Source organism: Metopolophium dirhodum, chromosome 1 (genome assembly GCF_019925205.1).
Source record: "Metopolophium dirhodum isolate CAU chromosome 1, ASM1992520v1, whole genome shotgun sequence".
Classification (NCBI taxonomy): domain Eukaryota; kingdom Metazoa; phylum Arthropoda; class Insecta; order Hemiptera; family Aphididae; genus Metopolophium; species Metopolophium dirhodum.
In genome coordinates, this window is record NC_083560.1 from 41,349,950 (window position 1) to 41,361,344 (window position 11,395).

The following is an 11,395-nucleotide window of genomic DNA, read 5'->3' on the forward strand; positions in this document are numbered from 1 at the left end:
AATAAATTGTTGGGATGTTCTAGGTTTTTGAAAACCTATCGGACCACCTGAACAGCGATTCAACACAACGCATCTACCGAACATAAAAAACCTTAACAAATTTATTATAGGAAATATTTTGTATCGCGTTTTAAATGCATCAAATACCACGAGCGTATTGTAGCAACGCGATTGTAATAACAATGTGTTTTATTTATTTTTATAAAAATCAGTCTCCGTTCAAGTGTCCTGGAATCTAGGTCCTATAATTACATCATAAACTGTAAATCTACCTGGGCCGCACAAAATAACCATCTCCGACCAAGATCTACCAAGAAATATGTTTCAAACGAACTTTCAAGGACCGTTATTCACCGCGTTCCATAGCGGCGGCAGCCATCCGCTGGATAATTGGTTAGTTCAGGTGCGTTCATAGAACTGTCCAATAAAACAGGTGATTGTAAATCGCACGGACAGTGAACAGGTGGTAAAATTGCCTACTTGTAGAGGTAGTGAATTCCAGCCGGAATTTCTCGATTTGTAAAATGGGTAAAGTAAATTGCGCCAATAGTATCTAACTGCAATCTTGTCAAGTATCTATTTGAAAAATTGTATATTTTTATCTAAATACTTTTTTAGCGGTGCATTTTAAATACTTTAAAAATACTTTTATACCACAATACTACATGATTTTTTCTTCTTACTGTTTTATATAGATTAAAGATTTTTTTGTTTCGTATTTTACTAATTTAAAAATTGTTCTTAAAATAATATTTTAAGTATTTATAAGATTTCACCTAGTACACCGTTTACGCACAACAATACCTTTACTACCAAGCTGAAATATAACTTGGCCTGATCGAAATATATTTTGGACCTACGTGGCTTCTGCAATTTTGAATCGATTAAAGAACGTATTTATTAATAATTTTATGTATACTTTCGTGATAAACGTACTCATAATATTTTAATATAGGTACAAAGTAATTGTAAAGTGTTTCGAATACTTTTTAAATGTATTTGTATTTATATTCAAACGCTTTTGAAAGACAGTATTCGTGAGTATTCCAATACGTATTTCAAATACAAATGACATCAATTAAATGGCAAATTTTTTGAGCAATATAATAAAAAGGATGTTACAAGGGTTCATATCAAGGGCGTCTGCGGAGGGGCAGAAAGCTCTGCCGAGCTTTTTTCTGGATCAATTATTATCATAATTCATAACCATTATGTAGTACAAAAATTAACAAGATAGATGTTTTTTAAATTAAAAATAAAAACATTTTTTTTTCAAGTAATTTTTATTACATTTGATTTTATGAACTTCCGAACTAAGAAAGTTGCTTTTATAGAATTATGGCATGTGATGGTTGGGTTAAGTGCAGTGTCTACCATATTTTCAAAAAAAAAAATTAAATGTTCATAGATTATATACAAAGTTTGAAGTTTGTGGTATAAATTGCTGAATTTTTATCAGTATAATTAACAGTTTTAAACAAAGTTCTTTACTATACCTAGTTTTATTTCTAAATGATTTGATAGTTATTTGTTTATTGTATGGATGCTTGATACTTTTAATTTTATAAAACACCTAAAATTCTCAAATCGATAATAACAATTTATTTATTTAAAAAAAAATGCGTTTGATGATTTAAAATTACATATCAGATAATTAAAATTAATGCTATAAGATACAATTTTAACTGACTATCTATATATAATTGAGAAATAATTTTTACATTATCAACGTATATGAAAGAAAACATGTCACAAACAGTCCTTTATCATTGTCACTAATCGTAAAACAAAAAATTGAAAAATGAAAATATTTTGCCTTGACAAATTCCTACTGATGCCCTCGCTGAATATGTAAAAATTATGTCACATTACTATGTTGATATAAGAAAATAACTTATTATAATATTTTTATTATTTACTCTATATAATATTATAATCAAAACAATTTAATATAGTTTTACCTTATCTACCATACTACCATAGTATTTAATTTTTCCATTTTTTATTGATAATTTATTTAAACCTAAAAATCATTTTTGGAGGACAATGATAGTCGCCTCAACGTGGTGTCCTCTAGTTATGATAAATTTTTTATCATAAAAATAATGTAACACACTTTTTGTACTTATTAATAGTCATTACTAGGCACAAATTACAATTTTTTCCTTCATTGTGCGCAATTTTACGTCTGTCCAATAATACTGCACAAAATGTCATAATATGTACAGTCATTCATAGCTAAAATAAAAATATTTAATGCGTCATGTAGGAACTTACGTGTACCTATTATGAAAAATAAGATAGAAATATTGGGAGATGGTATACTGCAACCGAAATGAACCTTTTTTGAAATGTACATTATGTAAACTGTGAAAATTATCATCTTATTTCTTATATAGTTATTTCACATACCATCTATTATAATAAGTGGTATAACATAGAAATATCTAAAATTTAACTTCTGCTCGTGACAGAAACAATGGGCTTTAAAATACTATCAAATTATTAGCAAGGGCGAGTGACCCATATACAAATTGGAAATTTTCAAATTGGCCTGGTACTGGCGGATACTCTATGGGTCGGCTCTGTGAAAACAAATTTAAAAATAATGATTTAAAAATTAAAGAAAAATTAGTATATTCAGTGCTCGATCGTTCAAAACTTCAAAATTTAATGACCCTTATTACAAATAAATCTTGTTAAAACCTTAAAGTAAAGTGTAAGTTATGTTATCGTATATATTTAATAATTAATATATTCAGAAAACCGATTTACAAATAATAAAAAATATTTATTGGCTTAACATTAATGTAACGATCCCACGTACAGAGTTAGATTTGAAGTAAATAGTTGACAGGTAACAAGATAAAGTAATAACTCGAGTTGAAATTCTTATTAAATTTGTTTATTCGACACTTAAAACTTTTAATAAAATTGGTTGTAAATACAATACGTCTGTGAAGGTGCAAGTACTGTCTATCACAAAGCATGTATCACGCCTGATAGAATCTACCCTTTCTTATTGGCAAGTTTGTTAATCCATTCCTGTGGCCTAGGGGCGTACGGAGATCAGGAAATGGTAGTGACTCATGTTTAATTAGGTTATTCGATGTTTAAATTATCTTTTAGTCGTACTGTGGACATCCTGTTTACCAGCGCTATCGATACTATGGTTCATAGTAATGTGTGTCCTAATTTATATATATATGCATTAATTACTCATTGAAGTATATATTAATATATAGTATATCTAAATTATTTTTGGCCCCTTTTTACCAATACGCAGTATTATATGATAATCTTGCCATTAGATCTTTTATGTGGTCGTTATGTGATTTTGCTACCAGGATTTGTTTAATATAACAAAATTCTAATCGTTCAATTTTGGGAGTCCTAAATTTGGTCAGATATCTACTTATTGTAATACTGCTAAGCCTTTTCCTGTCGATAATCATAGTGTTGGGGGGTTTTAAATATATATTCTATATAATATATATATTATTATAATGCTTGCCTCCAGTATATAACATTGTTATCAGTTATCACCTATTAATTTTGATTAATTTGTGAATGGACTACCTAAAAATGTTTTCGTTTGCAAAGTTTGCTGTAAAATTAAAACCATATTTTGACAAAGACAATGAATATGAAATCAAAAATTAACTACCTGAATACATTTTAAGTTTTTCGAAATCTTGGAAAAATTCAAAAAAATCTGTAGATGATGACATTTGTATGTATATATTATTTTTATATATATAATTATTTTATAAACATTAAAACAAAAGCGGATAGGTGGATGTCACTCTGCTGTGCACTAATAGTGGCCAGTGGGTCAATGTATAATGGATTGTATTAAACTTAAATTCAATGATATAATATAGTTGTATAAGAAAAACGATTCTGAGCGGAGACGGTTTGTCAGTCTGGATTTTTTATACTGTTATTATTATTTTATGATATAGCCTGTAAGTTGAATTAATATTATAATATTATTATTTTTTATTCGGTGCTATTGTACTTATGGTGATACCTAAGCATAGCGTTAGAAATTAAAATCCCATTTTTAGCGGTTTTTCGTAATTTGTCAGTAGTTTTTCCAGTGGCATTAAATAACTTTTTAGAAAATCGAGAAATTATCTCTAAAGTACCATATCTATCTAATTTGTTAAAAGATATTATATGTTGAAATTAAAGCACTCCTTCTGGTTGAAATTTTATATATAGAATAAAAAATAATAAATAAACACCATTGTAAAACCACTAGCTTCCTCGCTCAGCTCAGAATCTAAAATATGTATTTGTTCATTTTATAAGTTATTTGATAGATCAAAGTATAATTTTTTTTCAAGTTTATGTCTATAGGTTAAAGCCCCTGAAACAATCAGCCTATGAGCTAATGTTATATTATAATGATAATTATATATATTATACTATAGATATGTTTTCCAGACCCGAAATTAGGTCACACTCCGCCCATGGTTATTAGTTGTTTGTACTGTATGTAAACTGCTGTGTATTTATATATTTAGCCAAAATAGCAAACAACTATTAGTGTTGAATAGTTCTAAATTTAAAATGCACTATATGAAACCAAAAAAAAATTGATCACTAAACGTGGATATGATCAGAAAAAAAACTGCAAAGCCAAATTGGCCATTGATAAAAAAAATACAATTTTACAAGAAATAGTATTATTAGAACACAACCATGAACCATGCCTTAAAATCAAACGTCAAGCCGTAAGTTATAATATTAAATGAAAATTGTCTGTAAACAATATAAATTAACTACTAGCTAAAATTATAAGAAAATAATTAAAAGCTATAGTTAATAATGACCCATTAAGTTTTTCAAATTCTATTATTACAACATATTATGAATGTTGTAGGTTAGGCTAACCTAAAAAATCTTAGATAAATAAATAGAATTTTTTTAATTACATTTTGGAAAATAAACTTCAATTGATGGGAAAGTGAATCTGATTAGCGCTTCGTAAGGTCAAAATTTAAAATTCCCAGTAGTTTTAAAAAACGCCTAGAATAACCAAAATCGAAAAAAATGTCAATTTCGATAAAATCGATTTTGGTTTTTTGTGGAACTCTAAAACCATTGACCGTACATACATGACATTTTCACTGAATGTTTATAATATTAACATTTTCTATATACCATAAAACCTTCAAAATACTTCAACTTGCTTTGAAGTGTTCACTGAAATTTTTAGTTTCCAATTATTTCAGTTCTCATTTCTATAATTGACAATACAATTTGGGTCAAAAAGGTTATAAATGTAATACAAGGCTACTCATAGTAATATATTGTCTCAAGGGCAGTTGAAAATTATTAAAAATACAAAATCACAATTTTTTTTTATGAGCATTTAAAGTTCGAATTTTGACAAAATACACAACACAAAAATGTAGAAATTATTTTGAGAATTTCATAAAAAATTTTCTTTTTAAAACTAAGATTTAAAAATTGAATACAAATTCCTCATAAATATGCCTACCTTTGTAAAAAAAAAAATATCTACCAGAAAGTCAAATTAAATGTATATGATCGTTCGAAGTTGAAATTCTTAGAACATTTGATACTTACTCGATTTCTCAAGTAGCAATTTTCTTATTTTGCTGTAATTTAAAAAAGAAATAACTGTGGATACTTGAAATTCACACCATATGTCTATTTGTATACTTGATAACATTTTTAAAACATTTTTTATCTTTTTATGGACATTTTCAATTTTCAATTTTTTTAATTTTTTTTTTATAAATGTCAATAAAATGTTATTTGTTGGGTCAAAAAGGGTGAAAAATTAATACAAGGCTCCTGATATATTGTTACAATAGTAGTTGAAAAATATTTAAAATCCACAAATATGATTTTTTTAAGTATTTAAAGTTCGACTTTTGACAACATTTCTCAAATTTAAAATTAAAAATGGCTTTGTAGTTATAATAATTTATAAAATGTTCAAATTTTATAACTAAGTATTGAAAATTTGAAATAAGGTTTCACGTAAGTAGGTTATTCTGTAACTAAATAATCTAAAAAATATTAAAACACAGTTTTTTATAGTTATGTTCAAACCTGGACGGAGTTTTAGTTATTTTGTTGTAATTTTATAATATTTATTCAACTTATTGGCTACCTTCTTAATAATAAATAATAGCATTATAAATATAATATAAATAATCCACTTGGACAAACCGCTTCCGCTCAGAATCATTTTTCGTGTACAATGATATTGTATCATTGAATTCAAATTTAATACCATCCATTATACATTGTCCCACTTCCCCGATTTTTTTATAAATACATTTTAAAATAATTTTAAGATTTAATTGTTATGTTACTTTTTTAGGACTTGAATGATTTTAATATAATATATTATCTATTATTGATGAGTGATGGCGTTTAACTAACATAGTGTGTTGGTAAAATATATTATTTAAGTTTAAATATTCTGTTTTACATATATTTTTACTAGTTTTAAGTTTTATCGCAGTTTACTATTTAATGTAGGTAAGTAAATTTATATTTTCGTCGCAGTTTGCATAATGTACATTTCTAATTTTATTGCTATTTACATATAGCCGAAATATACGTAACCTAAACTGTACGGTAAAATTTAGCTGAAGTTTGATTTAAACTATTAATACACGTGTGTAATCAAAAATCAAAACGAAATACAATCGTGGGTTAGGTTAGGTATTGTAGCTATATAGGTATGTATCTATACTGTAGTCTGTAATAATATAATTCCCAAAATTAACTTTAACGCGTTACAAGTACCGCGAAATATGTAGGTATCCACAGTTAAAAAAAATAAACAAATCAAGTAGGTACACAGAATTTTTGAAATGCGTATTATTTATGACCTAACCTCCTGATCACCGTATTATATCGTTGTACACGCTCGTCATGTCTGGGTATTACAGTGCAAAGAAGGAGAAATGAAACAGGTCCTAGACGACGTGGTGAAGTCCAACGTGCTCCAGATCCAGTCGTTAAACGTCAACGCCTGTTGTATAACCTGTCCGGTGGATCCCAAAGGGTCGCTGGGTGTTCGAATGCCGTACCTCACGTTGCTGCTGAAAAATCTCGGTCAATATTTTACGTTCGAAATCACGGTACGTAATCGACAATATGATAATATAGGCGATAGCGTCGCTTAGCTTCTTTCGTTCACGTGCTCGACGTAATCTTCGACTAGATGATATATGCTACGACCATTATTAGTGCTATACTATAGTATGTATGCAGATAAATTTATTCATTATATTGTGGTAAGCCAACTCGTGCAAGTGACGTACAGTGAATCGAGGATGGATACTCAGGTGTAATAATTCGTAAACTCAATTGTATTTATTATTGCTAGTTCTTCGTGAAAACTAATCCAAAATCAATTATTGTTATTCTGACTGTCTTGTCCAAGCTCGGGTATAATGCGTTTGAATACAGACAGTTTCGAGGGCTACTTTATAGTCCCAACCACGATCCCCCTGCCTATCACTGACAGTACCTATTTTCCCACGGATGCCGTGTCCGTCCACAATCTTCTCGGAAATGCTAACGTCCTACACGTAGCCTATGCAACCGCATTTTCGGTTATCGGTTGGGTTGTTGGGTACCTATCGATTCCTCCGATGTAGCATCGATTCCGCCAGTTCAGGTACTCTAAAAACAACCTATCGATTCCGCTACCCACCAACTTTAATACTTTAACACTAACCTAACCTTGAGGTTGACCTGGTACTTGCTGCAGCTATAAACCTATTTCTGTTATAATAATAGGAAATAATATAATATCTACAATCTACAAAATAATTCAACAATTCATTTGAATATTGAAAATAAATTAATAATCAATATAATAATTAATACAATATAATATAAATAATATTTATAAAATAATACAACAGTTAAATAAATAAAATAAATACAATACAATATTACATATACAAAATAATACAAATTAAATTTGATAACATTTTCATCATCTATATATTATATACATATACGATGTCGTTAAATGTCAAAAGTTGTACAATATTATTATTTATTTGTATAAAATAAACAATATACATACACGGATAGACCAATATTGTTTAAAGTTGTACAATATTATTTTTATATAATGTGATGATGCCAAATTAATGAAATGTAAACAATTAATTTTTTCATCTTCATAATCTATTAATAAATCTACGATTTTTTTTTGATAAATATATTTTGTGTTTATTATTAGTTATAGCGGTAACATTTTTATACAGGTATTTCATATAATATTTATAATATAGCTATGTAAGTAAAATAAAACTGTAATTTTTGTTTGGGAAGATTTTTTTTTCCCTGGCGGAATCGATATACCTTATCCCCTAGTATAAAAAGGTCTGGCGGAATCGATGAAACCCCACGTTGTTGTGTAGTATATTGTAATTTGATATGCACATTGCACCATCATATATAATGTAATATTTATTATATATATGATGCACTATCAGTAGTTTAAAATATAAAAAATGTGTGTACTTATAATATCCTGCGTTGTGTTTAAGAGGATGCCACACCCGCGTGTGTTGTCTCCGTCTTACAGACGAGTAACATACCAAATTTACGCGTTAAGTTCAAGTTTTATGCCGTTAAATTACAAACTAGAGTGAATCGACCTATCATAAAAGTTGATGGTAAGAATATTATCTGTGTTTTAATGGAATTTTTTTCACGGTAATTCGGTTTTTAAGTGAATTATAAGTGTATAATAAATGTAAATTAAAAATGCTCATTACTCACTTAAAAACTGAATTATCGTAAAAAAAATGTCCATCAAAACACAGATAATAATCTTACTTTTAAATTTTATAAGAGGTCGATTTACTCTAGTTTTTAAGCTAACGGCATAAAACGTGAATTTCTGAGCGTAAATTTGGTATGTTACGCGTTTGTAAGACGGTTATTCGTATATTTCAAATTACATTCATTTATCAGATTTTATACCCTTTTCTTAGAAATGTATTTTCCCCATTATAACTTATTCGTAAACCTGGTTTGTTCACTACTTACCTGTTTCAAGGTCTCTTGTGGTTGATACTCTCTGAACCTGTTCATTTGATTTTTTATATTATAAGTATATTTTATATGTAATGTGGTTCGAAACCCGAAAGCCTATGCCCCTTCATGATAATTATCTATAGAGTGGTTTATACTATTGTTATTATTATTGGCTATTACGTTGGACACAGGGTACTACACTGGGTACGACAATATCTGACTATGTATACGTATATTATGGTTTCCATTAAAAAATTCAATAAAACGCAAACGATTCACAATAATGTTTGAAAAAGCAAAAATGGTTTTAACAAAAAATTGCACGCTACTATTTTGAATGAAAAAAATCGTTTGAAATTTGTCGGTTTTATATCATGAAATTTTGAGACGACAAAATATATAAATATAATTCTAATATATTTATATACCTACCAACTGAACGAAGTTTACTTTGTTCTCTGTATCGTCTAACGGGCTTTTCCCTGCCACCATTGATCATGCGTAAACAGATTTTGGACAGCGAAAAGATTCGCCGGCGCGTGCGCCTGAGCAACTACCATTCGGTCTCAAAGACCAGTACGTTCATGGTCACGAAGCCGATGTGCATGGACGAGGGTTGGAACCGAGTGGGCCTGAAATTGGCTGAGATCGTAAGCGACGCGTTCAAGACGACCTACGTGGAGACGGTCCGCATCCAAGTGCACGCCAACTGTCGGCTGAGGAGGATATATTTCAGTAGCCAAGAGTACAAGGAGGATCAGCTGCCGAACGCGTACAGGATGTACAAGATCGCAGTGGTGCGGGAAAAACCGAAGAGATTGCCGAAGAAAATTGCTGGACCCGTTGACAAAAAGTCGACGGCTGTCGTAGAGCAGACTAAAAGCTAATATTATCATATACGAATAATACCGACTGCGTGGAAAACTGCGTTGTCCGTCTGATATCTACACAGATTCAGTGCGTCGATATTATTAGATACCGCCATTGTGTTTTAACCGAAAAATTGCCATTTTCTTATGACATAAATAAATAAATAAACAATAACAATATAAAGTATACTTCCTACTGCAACTAAAATTTATCTTTTTTTTCGATAATTTGTTCTTGTCGATATATTGACCAGTCAACATTTTGTACTTGTCGATGTGTCGACCATCGACATTTTAACTTATCGATTTATTGATTGTCGATGTTTCGTACCAGACCCGTTAATTTTTCATCGGTGTCATCTTAAAAATTAACACAGCATCATATTAATATTAATAAACGTGAAAATACGTTGATTTTATGAATAAAAAATAAAAATATTAACTGTTATTAATACATTATTAATATAAATTATTATTATACAATTATTCTACTATTCAACTCAAGAATGAATACTGTTTTCATATCTCTTATACTAGATACTAACAATTACGAACATCCATTATGTCGTTTGCAACTAGAGAATTTTGATTTTAGTTATGATCCAATTTCTAAATTTAAAATGTTAAAATTTATGTAAATAATAGTATATATTTGACACTAATGCAATTAAATCTATAATACGTCCTAACATCTACTGACTACTGTATTTTTATATCCATGACTCCTGCTGGTGTTAGACTATTAAAATATGTAAATAAACCAGGCCCTCCAAATTATATGTGACAGGGTAATTGTTGGTATGCACTCCGTTATAGATTTTGTAATTGACTTGGGTACAGCTTTTAATAATGACGAATTAAGTCACAGGTTCCCAGATACCCCTGCAGATGCCTAAGTCATGATCATAATAATATCATATATTTTTTTCCAATTCCCGTATTCAATTGTATTATTAAATGTTAGTACAACAAATTTAATGGCTTGAAATCCTCGTGATGTAAATTAATTATAATAAACCTTAAACAGAATAGTCTATAATAACCACGTCCATGTACAAAAAACCAGGGCTTGAAACCGATTTCAAAACCGGTTTCAGAAATCGGTATAAACCGTTAAAAAACCGAAACCAAAATCAAAATCGAAAACGAAACCGAAAAAAATTGGATACCGGTATTATAATCTAAAGCCGAAACCGAAAAAAATTAGATACCGGTATTAAAGTCAAAACCGAAATCGGAAAAAATTGGATACCGGTATTATAATTTAAAACCGAAACCGCAAAAAATTGGATACCGGTATTAAATATGAATTCAAAACCGAAATCGGAAAAAATTGGAAACCGTTGTTATAACTTATAACTCAATTTTTAGATTCTGAGCGAAGCGATGAATGTATTGATTCTACAATGATGTGTGTTTTTTTTTTTATTTTTTTATTTTTTTATTTTTTTTTTTTATTTTTTTTTTTT

General features: G+C 29.0%; 1 protein-coding gene across 1 annotated transcript; it reads left to right on the forward strand.

Annotated features, from left to right (window-relative positions):
• The first annotated feature begins 319 nt into the window (after nucleotides 1-319).
• LOC132933634 (cilia- and flagella-associated protein 20-like) lies at nucleotides 320-9,944 on the forward strand. The gene is made up of 3 exons (XM_060999897.1): nucleotides 320-403; nucleotides 6,945-7,136; nucleotides 9,567-9,944. The coding sequence occupies exons 1-3, from the start codon at nucleotides 320-322 to the stop codon at nucleotides 9,942-9,944; spliced, it is 654 nt and encodes a 217-aa protein (XP_060855880.1).
• Nucleotides 9,945-11,395: the final 1,451 nt, after the last annotated feature.